At 40.3% G+C, this 23,077-nt stretch overlaps 1 protein-coding gene and 2 non-coding genes across 3 annotated transcripts in view; all 3 read left to right on the forward strand.

Moving 5' to 3' along the window:
• IARS2 (isoleucyl-tRNA synthetase 2, mitochondrial) overlaps positions 1 to 23,002 on the forward strand; it is a 74,325-nt gene extending 51,323 nt beyond the window's left edge. Inside the window, exons 15-23 of the mRNA XM_033199152.1 lie at positions 7,622 to 7,730; positions 10,316 to 10,418; positions 12,934 to 13,059; positions 14,045 to 14,176; positions 15,617 to 15,723; positions 16,947 to 17,092; positions 18,046 to 18,236; positions 20,457 to 20,601; positions 22,454 to 23,002. Of these exons, the coding sequence (XP_033055043.1) occupies positions 7,622 to 7,730; positions 10,316 to 10,418; positions 12,934 to 13,059; positions 14,045 to 14,176; positions 15,617 to 15,723; positions 16,947 to 17,092; positions 18,046 to 18,236; positions 20,457 to 20,601; positions 22,454 to 22,596 (1,202 nt within the window). The 3' untranslated portion in view covers positions 22,597 to 23,002. The remainder of the gene's footprint in view (positions 1 to 7,621; positions 7,731 to 10,315; positions 10,419 to 12,933; positions 13,060 to 14,044; positions 14,177 to 15,616; positions 15,724 to 16,946; positions 17,093 to 18,045; positions 18,237 to 20,456; positions 20,602 to 22,453) is intronic.
• Positions 10,983 to 11,085, forward strand: LOC117077094. Its single transcript, XR_004434678.1, has one exon. It is a non-coding gene; the product is annotated as a small nucleolar RNA U13 (small nucleolar RNA).
• LOC117077095 lies at positions 11,657 to 11,759 on the forward strand. The gene has a single exon (XR_004434679.1). It is a non-coding gene; the product is annotated as a small nucleolar RNA U13 (small nucleolar RNA).
• Positions 23,003 to 23,077: the final 75 nt, after the last annotated feature.

The raw sequence follows: 23,077 nt of genomic DNA on the forward strand, positions 1-23,077 counted from the left end.
TCTCATCTTCTATACTACATTGCTTTTTGTGGCTTTTTCTCCTCTCTGTACAAACAGCTGACTAACTTTTATACTTACTGATAATTAGGGAATGTTTTTGACTGTTTGGATAAAGAGAAAGGAGAGACATTGGGCAGGAATTAGAAAGGAGTAGTAGGAGAAGGCACATATTAGAGGATATATTTAGATGCTTGAGAAGAAATATTTTTAAGGCAACTAAGTGAAAAGATAGAGTTCAAATGAAGAACAGGGATTGTTAACACTGTGAAGATGGAGACAGGGATGAGATGTCACCGAAGCAGTGATGGATCACACAGTTCCTCACAATCTTACTAAGGGCCAGCTTTGGCCCGAGAGACCCTGTTTGCTTTCTGGAGTAAGGGTATGTGGGAAAAGTAGCTTGTCTACGAATCGCACAATAGGATTCCTAGTAGGTGGATCTATTTCCTTCATTTAAGTCTTTCTTTCAGCTTAGGAAATTTGAAAAACAAAATGCATGTAAATTCATGTTTTCTCTCTATTACAGATAAAACGTGCATAATAATAATGGCCAAATATAAGTTACATATTTTTATAATTTTTTGTAGTGATTTTCAGAATTATTATTTCATAATTTTCTCCCAACATATTTGAGGGAAAATACTGCAAGTTTTGGTACTTTATTTCCCTAAATTACAGTTATGTGTTACATAATGACATTGCAGTCAGTAGCAGACTGCATACATGATGATGGCCCCACAGGATGATAATAAATTCGACTGCTGAACAACAGGGTTCTGACTGCACAGGTCTACTTATATGCAATTTTTTTCAATAAAATGCAGATGGAAAATATAGTATTCTCAGGATTTGAAACCCACATATAGAAAGGGAGGGCTGACTTTTCATATATGCAGGTTCAGCAGGGCCAACTGTGGAACTTGAGTATTCACAGATTTTGGTACATGTGGGGGTGGGGGGCTGAGGGGTTGCTGGGTCCTAGAACCAATCCTCTGCATATATCAAGGGATGACTACTATATTTTTACTGTACCTTTTCTGTGTTTAGATATGTTTAGATACACAAATACGTACCATGTGCTGACATTGCCTGCAGTATTCAGTACAGTAACATGCTGTGCAGATTTGTAGCGTAGGAGCAATACACTGTGCCATTGTTGACTAGATGTAGAGTCGGCTATCCCATTGAGGTTTGTGTAAGTACACTATGATGTTCACACGATGATGAAATCACCTAAGGGTACATTTCTCAGAGTATATCTCTATTGTTAAGCAATGCATGACTCTGTATTGAAAATGCAGGTCAATACCACTACTTAAGGTAGTAGGAAGAAGAGTTTCCTGCTGGCACATTTTGGGCAGCATTCTGAATTTCAGAACGAGTATGCCAGTTGTGAAACAGTGAGGTATAGTGTATTTCAGAGTTTATTCACTGCTTTAGGCTTTGTGAGAATTAATGGTACTACCGTTGTTGCTTTTCAGTTTCTGAAATCGTTTTACATTACCAAGTGCAGTAAGCGCATGTTATATTTGGCGCCAGCGAGTGGGTTAAAATCCATGAAAACTGTCATAAAAACCTATCTGATAGAGTTCAGTCATAATACTTCTAGAGTGTGATTTTTTTTTTTTTTTTTTTTGAGACAGTGTCTCACTCTGTTGCCCAGGATGGAGTGCAGTGGTGCGATCTCAGCTCACTGCAGCCTTCACCTCCTGAGTTCAAGTGACTCTCCTGCCGCTGCCTCCTGAGTAGCTGGGATTACAGGCATGTGCCACCATGCCCAGCTAATTTTTGTATTTTTAGTAGAGAAGGGGTTTCACCGTGTTGGCCAGGCTGGTCTCAAACTCCTGGCCTCAAGTGATTCACCTGTCTCAACCTCCCAAAGTGCTGGGATTACAAATGTGAGTCACCACACTCGGCCAGAGTGTAATATTCTTAACCAAATAATTTTCACTGCAACAGAAAAATTTTAAATTAATTCATAATAACTGTACATATTATTGAGTACTTGTAGTGTTTTGATAGGTGCATTCAGTATGTAATGATCAAATGAGGGTATTTAAACTTTTACCCAAACATTTACCATTTCTTTGTGGTGGGAACATTTTATATCTTCTCTTCTAGTTATTTTGAAATATGCAATAAATTGTTACTATATTTACCCTACTGTATTAAACACTAGAATTTATCCCGTATATGTAACTCCTTTTCTCTCCCCATTAACCAAATTCTCTTCATCCCTCCCTCTCACCCTTCCCAGCCTCTGGTAACTATCATTCTACTTTCTACCTCCATAAGATCAACTTTTTAAACTCCCAAATATGAGTGAGATTATGGAGTATTTGTCTTTCTATGCCTGGCTTATTTCATTTAACATCATGACCTCCAGTTCCATCCATGTTGCTGCTAATGACAGGATTTCATTCTTTTTTATGGCTGAATAGTATTCCATTGTGTATATTTATCACATTTTCTTTATCCATTCATCTTTGATGGATACTTAGACTGATTCCGTATCTTGGCTATTGTGAGTAGTGTTGTAATAAACATGGAGATGCAGGTATCCAGTTGATATGCTGATTTTATTTCCTTTGCATAAATACCTAGTAGTGGGATTGCTGGATCATATGATAGTTCTGTTTTTAGTTTTTTGAAAAGAAACCTCCATAATGTTTTTTACAATGGCTGTACTAATTTACATCCCCACCAACACTGTATAATAGTTCTGTTCTCTCCACATCCTTGCCATCATTTGTTACTTTCTTTTTGATAATAGCCATTCTGGGCTAACTGGGGTAAGATGATATGTCACTGTGTTTTTGATTTGCACTTCCCTGATGATTAGTGATGTTGAACATTTTTTCATATACCTGTTGTCCATTTATATGACATCCTTTGAGAAATGTCTATTGAGAGCCTTTGCCCACTTTGTAATGAGATTTTTTTTGTTGTTTCTTGTTTTTACTGTTTCTTTACTTGAATTCCTTTATAATCTGAATATTAGTCCCTTGTTAGACAAATAGTTTGCAAATATTTTCTCCCATTCTACAGGTTGTCTCTTCACTGTGTTGATTGTTTCCTTCGTTGTGCTGCAGCTTTTTCTTAATATAGTCCCATTTGTCTGTTTTTGTTCCTCTACTTGTGCTTTTGAAGTCTTAGCCATAACAGTTTTGCCTAGACGAATGTCTTAGAGGATTTCTCCTATATTTTCCTCTAGCAGTTTCATAGTTGGGGACCTTAGATTTAAGTCTCTCTTTTGAGTTGATTTTTGTATATGATGAGAGGTAGAGGTCTATTTTCTTTCTTTCCCTTTCTTTCTTTCTTTCTTTTCTTTCTTCTTTCTTCTTTCTTTCTTTCTTCTTCTTTCTTTCTTTCTTTCTTTCTTCTTTCTTTTTCTTCTTTCTTTCTTTCTTTCTTTCTTTCTTTGTCTTTCTTTCTTTCTTTTTCTTCTTTCTCTCTTTCTCTTTCTTTCTTTTTTTCTTTCTTTCTGTCTTTGTCTTTCTGTCCTTCTCTCTCTCTCTTTCTCTCTTTTTCTTTCTTTCTCTCTTTCTTGTCCTTCCTTCTTTCCGTCCTTCCTTCCCCCCTCCCTCCTTCCTTCCTTCCTTCTTTCTCTCTCTCTCTCTTTTCTTTCTTTCTCTTTCTTTTTCTTTCTTTCTTTGTCTTTCTTTCTCTCTGTCTCTCTCTTTTTCTTTCTTCTCTCTTTCTCCCTCCCTTCCTTCCTTCCTTCCTTCCTTCCTTCCTTCCTTCCCTCCCTCCCTCCCTCCCTCCCCCCTCCCTCCCTCCCTCCCTCCCTCCCTCCTTCCTTCCTTCCTTCCTTCCTTCCTTCCTTCCTTCCTTCGTCTCGCCGTGTCGCCCAGGCAGGAGTGCAGTGGTGCGATCTCTGCGAACTGCAAGCTCTGCCTCCCAGGTTCACGCCATTCTCCTGCCTCAGCCTCCCTAGTAGCTGGGACTACAGGCACCCGCCACCATGCCTGGCTAATTTTTTGTATTTTTAGTAGAGATGGGGTTTTACCATGTTAGCCAAGATGGGGTAGATGTTTATTTTCATTCTTCTGCACATGGATAGCCAATTTTTCCAGCACCATTTCTTAATGAGGGTATACTTTTCCCACCGTATGTTCTTGATGCCTTTGTTAGAAATCAGTTGGCAATAAACAGGTAGATTTATTTCTGGGTTCTCCATTCTGTCCCATTGGTCTAAGTGTCTGATTTTATACCAACACATGCTGTTTTTTACTATAATTTTGCAGTGTATTTTGAAGTTGGGTAGTGTGATGCCTCCAGCTTTGTGCTTTTTGCTCAGTATTGCTTTGGCTATTTGGGAGTCTTATGTGTTTCCATATGAATTTTAGGATTGCTTTTTCTGTTTCTATGAAGAATATCATTGGTATTTTGCATGCAATTGCATTGAATCTTTATTTATTTATTTATTTATTTATTTATTTGAGATGGAGTCTCACTCTGTTGCCCAGGCTGGAATGCAGTGGCACAATCTCGGCTCACTGCAACCTCCGCCTCCCGAGTTCTAGTGATTCTTCTGCCTGAGCCTCCTGAATAGCTGGGATTATAGGCATGTGCCACCACACCTGGTTAATTTTTATTTATTTATTTTTTTGAGACGGAGTCTCACTCTTTTTGCCCAGACTGGAGTGCAGTGGCACAACCTGGGCTCACTGCAACCTCCACCTCCCAGGTTCAAGCGATTCTCCTGCCTCAGCTTCCCAAGTAGCTGGGACATGTGCCACCACACCCGGCTAATTTTGTATTTTTTGTTGAAATGGGGTTTCTCCATGTTTGTCAGGCTGGAATCGAACTCCCCACCTCAGGTGATCCACCTGCCTCAGCCTCCCAAAGTGCTGGGATTACAGGCATGAGCCACCGTGCCCGGCAATTTTATATTTTTAATAGAGATGGGGTTTCACCATGTTGGCCAGGCTGGTCTTGAACTCCTAACCTCAAATGATCAGCCCCCCCTCGGCCTCCCAAAGTGCTGGGATTACAGGCATGAGCCACGATGCCTGGCCACGTTGAATTTTTTTTTTTTTTTTTGAGACGGAGTCTTGCTCTGTCGCCCAGGCTGGAGTGCAGTGACACGATCTCAGCTCACTGCAACCACTGCCTCCTAGGTTCAAGCAATTCTTCTGCCTCAGCCTCCCCAGTAGCTGGGACTACAGGCGCCCACCACCACGCCCAGCTAATTTTTTGTATTTTTAGTAGTGATGGGTTTCACCATGTTAGCCAGGATGGTCTCGACCTCCTGACCTCATGATCCACCTGCCTCGGTCTCCTAAAGTGTTGGGATTACAGGTGTGAGTCACCGCACCCAACCTGTTGAGGATTTTTGTGTCTTTGTTCAACAGAGATATTGGCCTGTAGTTTTGTTTTTTGTTGTGTCTTTGCCTGGTTTTGGTATCAGGGTAATGCTGGCTTTGTACAGTGATTTAAGAGGAGTTTCCTCTTCTTGGATTCTTTGGAGCAGTTTGAGCAGAATTATTGTTCTTTATATATTTGGTAGAATTCAGCAGTAAAGCCATCTTGTCCTAGACATTTCTTTGTTGGGAGACTTTGTGTTACTTATTCAGTCCAGTTACTCCTTACTGTTCTGTTTCTTCCTGGTTTAATCTTGATAGGTTGTATGTGTCCAGGGGTTTATCCATTTCCTCCAGGTTTTCCTATGTGTTAGTGTACATTTGTTTATAGTTGTCTCTGATGATCCTTTGTATTTCTCTGTTGTCTGTTGTATGTCTCCTTTATCTTTTTTTTTTTTTTTTTTGAGATAGAGTCTTGCTCTGTCGCCTAGACTGGAGTGCAGTGACCTGATCTCGTCGCACTGCAAACTCCACCTCCCGGGTTCAAGCAGTTCTCTGCCTCATTCCTCCCAAGTAACTGGGGTTACAGGTGCCTATCACCATGCCTGGCTAATGTTTGCATTTTTAGTAGAGATGAGGTTTCACCATCTTGACCAGGCTAGTCTTGAACTCCTGACCTTGTGATCCACCTGCCTCTGCCTTCCAAAGTTCTGGGATTATAGGCGTGCACCACCGCGCCCGGCCCCATGTCTCCTTTTTCACTTCTGGTTTTGGTTGTTTGGATCTTCTTTTCTATTTTCTCAGTCTAGCTAGAGTTTTGTTTTCACTGCATATGATTTACTTTCTTACATTATCTCAGACTTTCCTGGCTGTACAGACTAGGTTAAACCCTTTATTTTCCCCTTGGTAACACCCATCACAGTTATTTATTTTCTTTTTTTTTTTGAGACAGAGTCTCACTCTGTCGCCCAGGCTAGAGTGCAGTGGCACAATCTCTGCTCACTGCAACCTCTGCCTCCTGGGTTCAAGTGATTCTCCTGCCTCAGCCTCCCAAGTAGCTGGGATTACAGGCGCCCATCACCATGCCCAGGTAATTTTTGTATTTTTAGAGATGGGGTTTCGCCATGTTGGTCAAGCTGGTCTCGAAATCCTGACCTCAGGATTTGCCAGCCTCCACCTCCCAAAGTGCTGGGATTACAAGCGTGAGACACCACACCTGACCCCATCACAGTTATTTCTTGTTTAACATAAAATCTACCCTACTAGATGTCAGCTCCAAGAAGCACAGTCCAGATTTCCCCAGGATCTAACACAATGCCTGCTATGTAACAAGTGCTCAGTAATATTGGTGTAATTGAATTGGTTTGATTCAGTTATTTAAATTTTGTTTCCCCACCTCCACTCAAGTAATCTTTCTTACATAAAGTTTGCAACACTAAATCTTCAATCTTAGGATATAAGGACAAATCATAATTTTACAAATAAAAGGGATTATGGGGGCTTTGAGAGTTGTGAGTTTAGATTTAAAATATGGATGTAATCATCATCAAAGACCTCATGTTACTTTTTTGAAAACCCTTTTATTTTGAAAAGTCATAAAGTATTATAAAGAATTACAGCATGATCTTCATCCAGATTTCCCAACGTTAACGTTAACATTCTACTACATTTGCTTTATGTATCCTCTCTATGTATATGTATGTAGAGGAAAAGATGCATCTTTTATCTCAATACTTTAGTATATATTTCCCCCAAACATGGATGATCTCTTCACGTAACCAACACAGACATCAAAATTAGGGAATTAACATTGATTCCATACTGTTAACTGTCTATAGAACTTAATAATTTTACCACAATCCTATGTGGAAAGAGGAAAAAAAAAGGACCCAAGATCTAATCTGAGATCACATGTCACATTTAATTGTCATGTCTCTCTAGTTCTTGTTCTGTGTCTTTCATGACCTTGACATTCATGTAGTACAGGTTTATTTTGTAGATGGTCTCTCTGGGTTTGTAGGATGCATTGTCATGATTAGATTCATGTTATGCATTTTAGGAATATCGCAGAAAGAATACTGTGTTTATTTCTGTACATCATTTCAGAAGTCACATGATATATCTCTATCCTATTACTACTGGTGATATGTAACTTTGGTGACTTTCTTGGTTAAGGTGGCGTCTGCCAGTTTTCTCTGTTGTAAAGTTACTTCCCTTCCTCCCCACTAATTGTTATTAATTAATAAGTATCTTCTTTTTATATTTTAATTAACTTAAATTTCTGGGGTTTTTTTCTTTTAATATTTAATTTTGAGGTCCTGACCAAAGAGCAGATTTGTACTTGGAAGGAAAAGACCAGCTCGGGGGTTGGTTTCAGTCATCCTTATTAACAAGTGTGGCAGCAAGGAAGAAAGCACCTTATAAGTAAGTATTTATACCTGAGCCAACCTGCTGAGTACCTGCCAATGTGTGAAGCACTATGCTGAGTACTATAGAGATGATAAGGCACTACCCCTGATTGCTTACAGTGTCCTGTAAGAATTTGATGTAAAAAAAAGAGAAAGGACAAAGGAGACAACACCAACGTGTCTTGTGAGTGTGATGCAGATCATAACTCCTTGAAGAAAAAGTCAGCATTGACTGGAGTAGTTGGGGGAACTTATGTAGTTCTTTTTTGTTTGTTTGTTTGTTTGTTTTTGAGAAATGACCTCATTCAGTCACCCAGGCTGGAGTGCAATGATGTGGTCAGAGCTCACTGCAGCCTCCATCTCCTAGGCTCAAGCAATCCTCCTGCCTCAGCCTCCTGAGTAGCTGGGACTATAGACATGCACCACCACACCTGGCTAATTTTTAATTTTTTCTTTAGAGATGCATTCTCCTCCCATTGCCCATGCTGGTCCCAACCTCCTGGCCTGAAGCAGTCCTCCTGCCTTGGCCTCCCAAAGTGGTAGAATTATAGGTGTGAGCCACCATGCCTGGTCTAGAACTAGATCTTGATCTATGGTAAAACTTGACCAGGAGGAATGTAGGGAAGGATATTTGAGGTTGAGAGAAGACAGCCTGAGTGCAGATGTCCTTTATATTTGTAATATCCACAGTGGCTAGTGAGCTGAAACATTGCTTTTGTGAATTTTATTAAATTAGGTATTCTCATTTAGTATACATAATTACTTTTTCAAACGTGTGGGTGAAAGTACTAATCAGAAAGATTCCTAAATAGCTTAGCTTAAGATTGTGGCTCTCAGGATAAAAATCCATCACAGAACGTTTTGCATGTTTCTTTTTTTTTTGAGACGCAGTCTTGCTCTGTCGCCTAGGCTGGAGTGCAGTGGCGCGATCTTGGCTCACTGCAACCTTTGCCTCCCGGGTTCAAGCGATTCTCCTGCCTCAGCCTCTCGAGTAGCTGGAATTACAGGCACATGCCATCATGTCTGGCTAAGTTTTATATTTTTAGTAGAGACGGGGTTTCACCATGTTGGCCAGACTGGTCTCGAACTCCTGATCTCAAGTGATCCATGCTCCTGAGCCTCCCAAAGTGCTGGGATTACAGGTGTGAGCCACCATGCCTGACCCTTTTACATGTTTTTGTTTCTTAATGTGTGTTTTAAAGACCAATAGAAGGGTGGATCCTGTTTTTTTCAAATTGTCTTTTGAAAATAATTTTGAGACGATAATCTGCTCTTTTTAAGACATACTTTTTCCTGTTTTTTTTTTTTTTTTCTTTTTTTTTGAGACTGAATCTCGCTCTTTCGCCCAACCTGGAGTGCAGTGGCGCAATCTCAGCTCACTGCAACCTCTGCCTCCCAGGTTCACGCCATTCTCCTGCCTCGGCCTCCCGAGTAGCTGGGACTACAGGCGCCCAACACCGCACCTGGCTAATTGTATTTGTATTTTTAGTAGAGACAGGGTTTTACCATCTTAGCAAGGATGGTCTCGATCTCCTGACCTTGTGATCCGCCCATCTCAGCTTCCCAAAGTGCTGGGATTGCAGGCGTGAACCACTGCGCCCAGCTCTTTTTCTTGGTTTTATTTTTTCATTAAATTTTTTTTTTTTTTTTTAGTGAATTATATAGTTTTTCCGCTATCACCACAAAAGGTTTTATAATATTTCTAACACACTAAAAAGTTTTCTCATGCCCATTTGTGGCTAATCTCCACTCCTACCCTAGGGCACCTGGCAACCACTGATCTTGCTGTCTCTCTGTAGGTTGCTATTTCTAAACTGGTTAGCTTTAATGATAAAATCAATACACAGCAGAAGCTCAGAAAATAATCTGTTTAGTGATGAAAATATCTAAAGTTTTCCTTTGTGTAAGTCGAGAGTTAACTAACCATTGTGATACATGAGCTAAGAATGACTTTTTTTTTTTGAGATGGAGTCTTACTCTGTCGCCCAGGCTGGAGTGCAGTGGGACGATCTCAGCTCACTGCAGTCTCCGCCTCCTGGGTTCAAGTGATTCTCATGCCTCAGCCTCCTGAGTATCTGGGACTACAGGCACACGCCACCATACCCGGCTGATTTTTGTATTTTTAGTGGAGATGGGGTTTCACCATCTTGGCCAGGCTGGCCTCAAACTCCTGGCCTCAATTGATCTGCCTGCCTTGGCCTCCCAGAGTGTTGGGATTACAGGCGTGAGCCACTGCACCCAGCTGAATTTGACTTTTAAGGAAAGGTTTCGACCAGGCAGGGTGGCTCATACCTGTAATCCCAGCACTTTGGGAGGCCGAGTTAAGTGGATCCCCTGAGGTCAGGAGTAGGTAGGAGAATCTCTTGAACCTGGGAGGTGGAGGTTGCAGTGAGCCGAGATCATGCCACTGCACTGCAGCCTGGGTGACAAGAGTGAGACTCCATCTCAAAAAAAAAAGAAAGAAAAAGAAAAGGTTTCATTCATAATCAGTCAAGAAAAATCATATTTTTGTGTCAAACTTACTCTTTTTAGCTATACATAATCTTCAAAAAGATAATTATAATTGTGTTTATCATTAACATAGCTGGTTTGTCCCTTTAGGACAGTGATTGTTCATGGATTTACCCTTGGAGAAAAGGGAGAAAAGATGTCCAAGTCTCTTGGGAATGTCATTCATCCTGATGTTGTCGTTAATGGAGGACAAGTAGGTGATTCTCTAAAATGTATTTTATTTTCGTTTTAAGGATCTTAAATTTGCAGCCAAAGCCCTTAAGATAGTTACTTCAATGTAAAAATAAAAACTATCTTTTATACTCTCAACACATGATTTTAATGAAAAAGGCAGAGGCTAGGATTGTGGTCCTTTTACCTCATTTCAGGCCTGACTCTCCAGTTAGGTCCCAAACCACGCTGTTCCTTCTTCTTCTTTTTTTTCTTTTTTTTTTTTTTTTTTGAGACGGAGTCTCACTCTGTCGCCCAGGCTGGAGTGCAGTGGCACGACTTCAGCTCACTGCAAGCTCCGCCTCCCGGGTTCACACCATTCTCTTGCCTCAGCCTCCCGAGTAGCTGGGACTGCAGGCGCCCACCACCATGCCCGGCTAATTTTTTGTATTTTTAGTAGAGACGGGGTTTCACTGTGTTAGCCAGGATGGTCTCGATCTCTTGACCTGGTGATCCGCCCGCCTCGGCCTCCCAAAGTGCTGGGATTACAGGTGTGAACCACTGCGCCCGCCTTTTTTAATTGTCTGAGAGCTTTTAAAATGTATAGATCCTTTTGTGATTCATAAGTGTGATGATCGGGTTTTCACACTATTGTGTGAGGTATGCCTCCCTCAAACCTTGTTACAGTGTAGGCACATTACTGTCTGAAGTGGAAAAAAAAACGTGCAAAGTGTAATTGTATAGTTAAATGGAAATGATAAAAGAAAAAATGATATTACAACTTCTAAGTGCATATTTCATTATTATGTTGTTGAAAATTATACATTTTAAAGCAGGTCCTAAATGTACATCAAATCTGAGGTTGCTGATAAATTTGGGGGGGTTTTGGAGCTGCTTTTGTGAAATAAATCGTTTGTCTGTTTTTTGATTTTTTATTTTTATTTATTTATTTATTTATTTTTTTTTTGAGACGGAGTCTCGCTCTGTCACCCAGGCTGGAGTGCAGTGGCGCGATCTCGGCTCACTGCAAGCTCCGCCTCCGGGTTTACGCCATTCTCCTGCCTCAGCCTCCCGAGTAGCTGGGACTACAGGCGCCCGCCATCTCGCCCGGCTATTTTTTGTATTTTTAGTAGAGACGGGGTTTCACTGTGTTAGCCAGGATGGTCTCGATCTCTTGACCTGGTGATCCGCCCGCCTCGGCCTCCCAAAGTGCTGGGATTACAGGTGTGAACCACTGCGCCCGGCCTTTTTTAATTGTCTGAGAGCTTTTAAAATGTATAGATCCTTTTGTGATTCATAAGTGTGATGATCGGGTTTTCACACTATTGTGTGAGGTATGCCTCCCTCAAACCTTGTTACAGTGTAGGCACATTACTGTCTGAAGTGGAAAAAAAAACGTGCAAAGTGTAATTGTATAGTTAAATGGAAATGATAAAAGAAAAAATGATATTACAACTTCTAAGTGCATATTTCATTATTATGTTGTTGAAAATTATACATTTTAAAGCAGGTCCTAAATGTACATCAAATCTGAGGTTGCTGATAAATTTGGGGGGGTTTTGGAGCTGCTTTTGTGAAATAAATCGTTTGTCTGTTTTTTTGATTTTTTATTTTTATTTATTTATTTATTTATTTTTTTTTTGAGACGGAGTCTCGCTCTGTCACCCAGGCTGGAGTGCAGTGGCGCGATCTCGGCTCACTGCAAGCTCCGCCTCCCGGGTTTACGCCATTCTCCTGCCTCAGCCTCCCGAGTAGCTGGGACTACAGGCGCCCGCCATCTCGCCCGGCTAATTTTTTGTATTTTTTTTTTTTTTTTTTTTTGAGACGGAATCTCGCTCTGCCGCCCAGGCTGGAGTGCAGTGGCCAGATCTCAGCTCACTGCAAGCTCCACCTCCCGGGTTCACGCCATTCTCCTGCCTCAGCCTCCCGAGTAGCTGGGACTACAGGCGCCCGCCACCTCACCCGGCTAGTTTTTTGTATTTTTCAATAGAGACGGGGTCACACCGTGTTAGCCAGGATGGTCTCGATCTGCTGACCTCGTGATCCGCCCGTCTCGGCCTCCCAAAGTGCTGGGATTACAGGCTTGAGCCACCGCGCCCGGCCGATTTTTTATTTTTTAACTCCTGTAGCTTTTTACTGCCCTCCTAACATCCTGTAACCATTCATTGTTTTGTATACAGAGTTGCTAGGAAATAGTGAAAGGAAAAGCAGGCCTTCCTCTTCCCCTCCCTTATTATAGAGACCTCCCTGACACTGCTGTGTGTCTAACTGCCAGCTGTAATAGATGGAAACAGATATGACCAGGGAAGAGATTAGGTATGAGCATTTGTGCGTTGAACAAAATTGCAGAGCACGCTCTTTCTTTTTCCAGTTTTTTTTTTTTTTTTTGTAGATACAGCCTGATTTGAGATTGTTAGCCTGCATTTCATTACAATGCTAGTATAGTTTATACTTGTATTATGCTCAAAAATTTCTGAATAGGAGCTTTACCTAAAACATTTGTTCGGCTAATTGGAATTGAAAGCCATTGTGTTTATATATTTTTTCTCAATGAAAAGGATCAAAGCAAAGAGCCTCCCTATGGCGCTGATGTCCTTCGCTGGTGGGTAGCTGATTCCAATGTCTTCACCGAAGTTGCAATTGGCCCATCCGTGCTCAATGCTGCCAGAGATGATATTAGCAAGGTTAGAACCATTATTCTTCCTATTTCTAAAGGACAGGTTTGCCAAATCAGTGTTTTAAAAAATGAGACACATTTTGTTTGGCACTGAAAAAACTGAATGAAAATGAGTTCTCCATATATTGTGAGCTTTTAAAAATCTGTGTTGGCCGGGCACGGTGGCTTATGCCTTTAATCCCAGCACTTTGGGAGGCCGAGGTGGGTGGATCACGAGGTCAGGAGTTCGAGACCAGCCTGGCCAACATAGTGAAACCTCGCCTCTACTAAAAATAAAAAATTAACTGGGCGTGGTGGCACGTGCCTGTAGTCCCAGCTACTTGGGAGGCTGAGGCAGGAGAATTGCTTGAACCCAGGAGGTGGAGGTTGCAGTGACCTAAGATCCCACCACTGGACTCTAGCCTGGTGACAGCGTGAGACTTCGTCTCAAAAAAAAAAAAGTCTTGTGTTAATTTATTTGTTTCAAAACATTGGTAGTAATACCAGTAATTTTATATAATTTGTATATAATATCCTTTATATTTTATTAATATAATATATAAAATGTAGTATAGCATAGTATAGATTATATTAATTTTGTATATTTATGTACTCAATAACCTTTCACATTTTTCCATGCATCTTTATTTTCACCTGTGAAGCAAGTGAAATAACATTATTCTGACCCACACACATGAATAAACTGGGCTACTGAAAGGTGATTTGTCCTAACGTAATAAAGAAATGTAATGAAAATTCAGTCGTTAGGCATAAAAATCCTGTGGTGGTTTCTATAACTGGGCCATTGGAATAAGAGTTTGTTGTGTACTTTTTGTCTTTTATTTTTTTACATTTGTAGTCTTATTTGGAATGATAATAAAAATACCCCATTAAGAAAATGACAGGAGTTGGATGAATTCAACTTAATTACAGAGTAAAAGCATAACTTTTCAATGAAAATTGAAGGCATCATTAAATTTTTTTAACTGCATGTCTTTTCTTCCTATGAATAGCTTAGGAATACACTCCGCTTTCTTTTGGGAAATGTGGCTGATTTCAACCCAGAAACAGATTCCATCCCTATTAACGATATGTATGTCATAGACCAGTATATGCTACATTTACTGCAGGATTTGGCAAACAAGGTAAATGTAAATTAATAAACTTCTGGAAACTAGAAATATCAGCGCTATTTTAGGTTAAAATTTTAGTTTTATCTCAGTGGAACAGACCTTGCTGGAAATAGTAACTATAGCACTCTTGAAAGGGTTATGCTTGCTAAATTCCACACATCCCCAGTTGGCCTTAGGTATAAAGTGTTATCATATCTTTTGAGTTTCTTTTTTTTTTTTTTTTTTTTTGAGGCGGAGTCTCGCTCTGCCGCCCAGGCTGGAGTGCAGTGGCCGGATCTCAGCTCACTGCAAGCTCCGCCTCCCGGGTTCACGCCATTCTCCTGCCTCAGCCTCCCAAGTAGCTGGGACTACAGGCGCCCGCCATCTCGCCCGGCTAGTTTTTTGTATTTTTTAGTAGAGACGGGGTTTCACCATGTTAGCCAGGATGGTCTCGATCTGCTGACCTCGTGATCCACCCGTCTCGGCCTCCCAAAGTGCTGGGATTACAGGCTTGAGCCACCGCGCCCGGCCTCTTTTGAGTTTCTTAAAAGATTAGAGAAATATGTCCAGACCAGATTTTTCTCTTACGATTAGCTCTATTTCTCCAACAAGAAGGAATAAAGTGGAGTTATACTTTATTTATCTGCAGATGTGCTTCTCATAATAAAGTACAGAAATAACCAAAATGACTATTCCTATTTGTCTCATAAGACATTTGCTCATTTTTATATAGACTTAAGTAATTTGTGTTTTCTGGCTGGGCGCAGAAGCTCACACCTATACATCCTACCACTTTGGGAGGCCAAGGTGGGAAGATTCCTTGAGGCCAGGAGTTCAAGACCAACCTGGACAACAGAGCAGGAACCCATCTCTACAAAAGTTTTAAAAATTAGCCAGGCGTGTTAGCGAGTGCATGTAGTCCCAGCTCCTTGGGAGACTGAGGCAGGAGGAACGCTTGAGCTCAGGGTTTTGAGGCTGCAGTGAGCTGTGATTGTGCCACTGCACTCCAGCCTGATTGACAGAGTGAGACCCTGTCTTAAAAAAAAAAAAAACAAAATGGTGTTTTCTCACAATTGGAAATGTGTCTGCATTAGTGCACCCTTAAGTCAGAGTGTACATACCAGTTTTGCCCAATCAAAAATAAATGAGGCATCAATGAAGGAACACTAATGAACTGTTGGTAACTTCCACTGTTTGCTCTTGTAAAACTGGTGTGATTTTATTATTTTACAATCTCATTCTTTCCTTAATGTTCTTTCGTAGTTCTCAGAGTAAAATAGTATTTTCTGAGTGTAGTCAAATGTGTTATCCAGAAATGACATTTTGAAGATTCCCAGGAGTTCTTGCATATTGCCTGTTTTGTGTTTGTCTCTTTGAAATATATTTTTGAAATGAGCATATTTTGCTTGTGGTGACTTAACATTTTCATTTGCCTGTCTCAGCTTCCGAATTTATTTTGACTTTGTTCCCTAGATTACCGAATTATACAAACAATATGATTTTGGAAAAGTTGTTCGGCTGTTACGGACATTTTATACCAGAGAGCTCTCTCACTTTTATTTCAGTATAATCAAAGATAGGTATGTATGACTAAATATTAAAATGCTTAACAATGGCCAGGCGTGGTGACTCATGCCTGTAATCCCAGCACTTTGGGAGGCCGAGGTGGGTGGATCACATGAGGCCAGGAGTTCGAGACCAGCCTGGCAAACATGGCAAAACCCCGTGTCTACTAAAAATACAAAAAATAACTGGGCATGATGGCACATGCCTGTAATCCAAGCTACTCAGGAGACTGAGGCACGGGAATCGCTTGAACCTGGGAGGCGGAGGTTGCAATGAGCGGAGATTGTGCCGTTGCACTCCAGCCTGGGCGACAGAGCAAGACCTCATCTCAGAAAACAACAACAACAAAACCTCAGCAACTATTTTTTGAGTGTCTACTTGTGTTTGGCAACCGTCGGGGATTCAGTGATGAGCAAGATGGGCAGTGTTGTGCAGTTATTAAGACTGGGTTCCGGAGTCAAGCTTGAGTATAAAGGTTTGCCCTCCCGCTTACTAGCTTTCTGATTTGGGGCAACTTACTGTGTAATCTGTTTCTTCATCTGTAAAATGAGTATAATAATACTTACCTCGTGATTGAGAAGGAAAAGCAATAATGTGCTTAACGCTGTGCTTGATAAAGTGTTCAGAAAATCATCACTGCTAGTATCAGATGATGAACATAATGCTTGTTCTCAGGAGTTCTCAGATCCTGAGGGGAAGAGAGATATGTATGTGCAATTATATGGTAAAGCAGTGTATAATATTAGCAGTATCCTTGTAGAAGAGGGCTTGATGGCAAATCTTCATCTGTTGCTCCAGTGTGCAGGTGACGGTCCTATCTTTATGATAATGAGTCCAGTCTGAGGTGTTAGCCTCAGCCTGTCATCACCCCAAGGACCTTGCACATAGGGATTCTAACTCCTGCTCCTTCCCTTAAAACACTAATAGCATTGTAGTGGGTGGGAGCCACATGTGAAATACCGTCAACTAACTTATTCATAGTCCTTTAATATGGTAGTCTAGACTCTGGTTGTCATCCACCTGAGAAACAGAATGAAATAGCTAGCCATGAGTGCTTTCGAGGAGGTGGGTACACCTGGAGTGAAATTGTAGGAGAGTATATTGTATTCTTTAAGTAGAAGATGATTACAACCATAAGATTAGCTGCTAGGAATAAACTCAACCTGAGGTAGGTCCTATTTTGGTGACCATAATGTGTAAAATATTGTCAACTGCTGAATAAGTTGTTCTTGTTCAGGCTCTATTGTGAAAAGGAAAATGACCCCAAACGGCGCTCTTGTCAGACTGCATTAGTTGAAATTTTGGATGTAATAGTTCGTTCTTTTGCTCCCATTCTTCCTCACCTGGCTGAAGAGGTGTTCCAGCACATACCTTATATTAAAGGTAAGGAATACTTTGTTTATACTCTTAATAAGAAAGAGCCCTGATAAAGGTGCAACTTCTAATTTTATCTGCTTCATAAAAGGGGCACTTATCCATTTACAGTGACTGCTCTGTGACAGTATATCTTGGTCATGTATTTGTTTCTCCACCTATTTGTAGAGGAGTAGGGTAAATTTCAGAATTCTGTGTTTTCTGAAATGTATTAGCAGCTTGACTGTGTTGAGAAATCACTTTTTTTCTTAAATACCTTTATAAATGTTCTGAAATGGCCAGGTGTGGTGGCTGACGCCTGTAATCCCAGCACTTTTGGAGGCTGAGGTGGGTGGATCGCTTGAGGTCAGGAGTTCAAAACTAGCCAGGCCAACATGGCGAAACCCCATGTCTGCTGAAATGAGCCGGGCATGGTGGTGGCGGGCACCTGTAGTCCCAGCTACTTGGAAGGCTGAGGTAGGAGAATTGCTTGAACTCGGGAGGTGGAAGTTGCTGTGAGCCAAGATCATGCCACTGTACTTCAGCCTGGGTGACAGCACAAGATTCCTTCTTAAAAAAAAAAAAAAAAAAAGTTCTGAAATATATTTTAGGTTATATTAAAACAAAATATAGTGCTTTTAGTGAGTATTATATGATAGTTATAGAAAGAGGGGGAAGTCACTTATAATCTTACTACTGATAGCTGTTAAGATTGGGATATTTCTATATTATTTTTTCTAAGTATCCTTTTTTTTCTTTGAGCTCTTATTATATATTTTCTCTTTTGTTTAAACGTAACAAATATTTTCCAATGCTGATAGAAATGTTTTGTAAATAATGAGGATGGCTCCATAATATTTCGTCACTTGATTACTGTAAATAACAATTCTTATTTCCCATTAATGGTAAATATTTAATAGTTAGAGCTTCATATACAGCTTAGGATGTTTGTAAAGCAGTTTACTGTTTTTGTTCTTCTGAAGAGCCCAAGAGTGTTTTCCGTACTGGGTGGATTCGTACTAGTTCTATCTGGAAGAAGCCCGGGTTGGAAGAAGCTGTGGAGGGTGCGTGTGCAATGCGAGATTCCTTTCTTGGAAGCATCCCTGGCAAAAATGCAGCTGAGTACAAGGTTATCATAGTGATAGAACCTGGACTGCTTTTTGAGATAATAGAGGTATGCAGCAATATGTCCCTTTTGAAATGGTGTTAGTATCATAGAGCTTTGCCTGAAATTTGCTTTTAAAATGTGTCTAAATTAAAAAGAAATTAATTCAGAAATTAGGGTTTGTCTTCTAATCCTGATATTATCACTGATTCTTTGTTTCCTACTTCACCGTGTTCTTTTCCATGTCTTGTAAAACATGTTCTGTGCATGTAACACGTACATGTTACTGTGTAGGGACAGGGAAGGAATAAATAAAGTTCTGTTTCAAATCAAAGGCCTCAGGACTATTTAGAAGACAGGTGACATATAAATTGATCATGATCGTCTTTGAATGTGTAAAAATTGGGAGTTTTGTATTAAGGGTCAGGTTTCCTGAGAATTTCATCCATCTGGACCAGATTCAAAACAAACCCAAAAAGAGTTTCCATTTTTATTTTGTGAAATCTGGAGAAAATTCATTTTCTCCAGCAAGTTACCACATATATTTCAAAGCATTTATCCTATTTTTATTTCCAGAAGGGCCATCAGAATTTTCTTCTTGGGATTTTTAGGGTTCATTGGCCAGATTGGTTTATAGCTTCACATAATGATGAGATTTTTCTCCAGTCTAAATGCTTAAGAAGAGAATTGGCAATGAATATAATTTTTTTTTTCCATGAGGCATTTTATTTGTAAATATTATGTATTACATCCCTAGAAAAAGAATCCCAGGATTTTCCTTCCTGTGCGTTTTCATCTTGCTTCTTCATGGTCCATGATGCCAGCTGAGGTTGTCAGTGCAATGAAACCAAACTGGTGGGATGGAAGCAGAATATTTTTGCCATTTTTCTAGATCTTTGAGTTGCACATCAAATCTGGGGCTGATCACTCCATACTTGTTTAGCCTGCCTGTGAGGTTCACAACAATTTTCCCAGCTCTGTGATCATCAGTGATTTCAGATTTGCCAATGTAACCATGCTTCATCATTACAGTGAGAAACCGGATGATGACTTTGGAGAGTGGCCTAAAGCCTGGCTTTTGTCTCTCTTTCGGCATTGTTGGTGCTCTCGAGAGCATCAGCCAGGACATTCATGCACACCATTGTGGCGGTGCAGAAAGATGGTGGAAGAGCTATTTTTAAAAAGTTTTATTAGTGTCAGTTTTCTAAAAAATACCCATCTCATTTTGTATGGTAAGCTCAATTTAAATTTTCAGTGATGTGATTAGCATGATTAAGATTTGAGCTTGAAATAGCTAGTAGGTATAATAGATGAGATGTTCACATTTTAAAATTTAAAACTTGGGAAGCTGTTCATTTTACAAGCGAGGAAGTGAGGACTGCTGAAGCTGTGACCTGGCCAGGGTAACACTCCCTAGTCCTGGCCTTTTTTTCCTGCATACTATGTTTCCTTTGACTTCAGTCTTTCTAAGTAATAAACTGAAAAGAACAGCTTGTTTGGATCAATCTTTATTGGAAAAAAATACTTTGGGATTTTCAAAAACAGGAATGTATTTTCCTCAGGAATCATCCCAAGTAGCTGTCAGATGGAGTCCTGGTTCCATCCATTACTAATTGTATAAACTTGTTAAAACCGAATTCATCTCTTTGAGTCTCCTGTTTCTCATGGACCTTCATGTTTAAAGGAATGTCTGTGTTGGTTAGCTTAAAAACTCACTTTGAAGATCAAAATTACAGAGAAAAGTGTGTTCATCAGACAAATTCAGTCTACTTCAGAAGCGTTCTGTGTATTGTTCAGATTGCCACGATCAGTATACATTACTAAAAGCAGGTACCTGTTGAGATAGTATTTTAGCTCCTCACCTAACGATACATGAAAAAAAAAGGCTTTGAGGCTGACAGACCTGGGCTTGACCTGCAGTTCCACCACTTATTGGTTGAGAATCTTGGGCAAGTTAACCTCTCTTTGCTTGTTTCTTCATTTGTAAAGTGAGGATAATAAACACCATATAGGTTTTTTTGTGTGTATGCGGCAATTAGAAATAAGAGACATTATTGGATCTAGCAAAGTGAAGTGCCTGGCATTCTCAATAAATACTGTTGATGGACATTTTTAGTTAAAACCTTTTATACTAATTAGGATTGATGCATTTAATGGTATTTGCTCAGGATGCAATGGTATACCAAAAGGTTCCTCTCTAAACATGAGAATTTATAGTGTCTCTTTGTATAACCTCAGTTGATGGTAAAAATGTAACATAAACTGTAACTTTCACATGCTTCCTTACAGATGCTGCAGTCTGAAGAGACTTCCAGCACCTCTCAGTTGAATGAATTAATGATGGCTTCTGAGTCAACTTTACTGGCTCAGGAACCACGAGAGATGACTGCAGATGTAACTGAGCTTAAAGGGAAATTCCTCATCAACTTAGAAGGTAAGAAGGAGGTGAAAGTAACAAGTAACATCTGGAGAATTGAATAACTCTAGGTAATCCCCAACTTCCCATGGACTAGATTTATTCTAAAGGTCGATATGTACTTGGAGTACATCTTTTTGTGGAAATAATATAAACAATTGCCAAGTTTCTAAGCCCGCTGTTAAAAGTATCTTGCCTGATGATCTTGGGAACTGAGGGCTGGGGACAGAAGAGGGAGAGAGATTTTCTTTCTGTCCTTTGAATAAATAATGGTCATTTTATATGAAGTTTATGTTAGTCTGACTTGCTCGCATTTTCCTTTTGTGTCCCCCTGCTTTGATACTTAGTACCCCAGTACTGGCCCATTCCTGCCCACTGTTCCCCAGTGTTGATTCTAAAATTTCCTATTATGTTTACCCCAGATTAAAATATTTAGCCATTCTTGTGAGGGATTAAGGAGGAAGTTTTATTGAGCTCATTCTAATGATGGTATCTCATAAGCAAGCATTTTGTCGATATTTGTTTTATAGAAGATTTTAAAAGTCAACCTGGTTCATCTTCATTGGTGGAGGTAGAGTTGCATTAATAAAGAAAAATAGGCCAGGTGCGGTGGCTCACTCCTGTAATTCCAGCACTTTGGGAGGCCGAGGCAGGTGGATCGTGAGGTCAGGAGATTGAGACCATCCTGGCTAACATGGTGAAACCCCATCTCTACTAAAAATACAAAAAATTAGCTGTGCGTGGCGGCATGCACCTGTAGTCCCAGCGAGGCTGAGGTAGGAGAATGGCGTGAACCAGGGAGGCAGATCTTGCAGTGAGCCGAGATCACACCACTGCACTCCAGCCTGGGCAACAAAGCGAGACTCCGTCTCAAAAAAAGAAAAGAAAAATGAGCAGGTATCTTGGCAAAGGTTATGCTGCTTGTGTTTTTCATAGCTTTTGGGTACCAGGAGATGGGAAGCTAACTTACAGGCAGCAGTTCAAATTTGGGCTTGGCAGCATAGACCATGTAGTAAAAGTTCTGGCTTAATTTACTTTGTATAATTTTTTCTTCCCTTTTTTTTTGAGACGGAGTTTTGCTCTTGTTACTCAGGCTGGAGTACAATGGCGCAATCTTGGCTCACTGCAACCTCCGCCTCCCAGGTTCAAGAGATTCTTCTGCCTCAGCCTCCCCAGTAGCTGAGATTACAGGCGCCCACCACCACACCCGGCCAATTTTTGTATTTTTAGTAGAGATGGGGTTTCACTATGTTGGTCAGGCTGGTCTCGAACTCCTGACCTCAGTGATCCACCTGCCTCGGCCCCCCAAAGTGCTGGGATTACAGGCGTGAGCTACGGTGCCTAGCCATGTAATGTTAATATACTCTTTGTGCAATGACTAGAAAATAACTTACTTTTATATTTTTATCAGTTCGAAGTCTAAGAGTATTAATTGTGGAGATATTTTTGGTTCCTTCTGTCCCATGAGAAATTTTCAGGACACTCAAAATTTAGTTGTCACTATAATTTGGCTTTTAAAATTTCTTAGTCATGTATGCAGCTGGAGAGGCAGTGTCATTCATCAGAACTATATCCAGATTTAACAGCTAGAAAGTCTGCTCTGCCTGAGTAGATGTAGAGCTCGGTGACTTGGGAGATGTCAGTTAATCTCAGAGTCACAGGGTCTCTAATTCCTCAGCTCTCTTCCGTTGTCGAGTTGTATGATCCCATTATCTTGGCTATATATGTAATGGGGCAAATGGGGAAGTGTCTAACAAGCTTTACCAAGGCAGGACAGAAGACTGAAAAAGAAGCCACTGCTAAACCAATTAAGAAATAGTGTTACAAGTTGAATGTCTATCAGAAATACTCTTCATATATTTTTTTATAGGTGGTGATATTCGTGAAGAGTCTTCCTATAAAGTAATTGTCATGCCGACTACGAAAGAAAAATGCCCTCGTTGTTGGAAGTATACAGCGGAGTCTTCAGATACACTCTGTCCTCGATGTGCAGAAGTTGTTAGTGGAAAATAGTATTAACAGCTCACTTGAGCAAGAACCCTCCTGACAGTACTGGCTAGAAGTTTAGATGGATTATTTACAATATTGGAAAGAAATCCAAGATTTAGGTAATGAGTGGATGAGTAAATGGTGGAGGATGGTCAAAATCAGAATTATAAAAGAAGTATTTCCTGTAACTATAGAAAGAATTATGTGTGTGTATATATATATATATTTGCAGAAATATATATGTGTGTGTGTGTGTGTATCTGTGGATGGATATATATATATCTTCCTATATATATCCATAATGGACTTATTCAGAACATAGATATGTATTCAGCTTGTCTTCAAATATGGCCCAGCAGAAAATGTTTTATATTTTATAAATCTTTTGACTCAGTATTTAAATTCTATCACACTGAAAATAAAGGCATTCTGGAAAAGTACTGACTGATGTTGATGCAGAAGTTGTGAATAGCAAGTAAAAGAAGTAGAGTTTTGAAAGGGAATG

Source organism: Trachypithecus francoisi, unplaced genomic scaffold, assembly GCF_009764315.1.
Source record: "Trachypithecus francoisi isolate TF-2019V2 unplaced genomic scaffold, Tfra_2.0 Lachesis_group5, whole genome shotgun sequence".
Lineage (NCBI taxonomy): Eukaryota > Metazoa > Chordata > Mammalia > Primates > Cercopithecidae > Trachypithecus > Trachypithecus francoisi.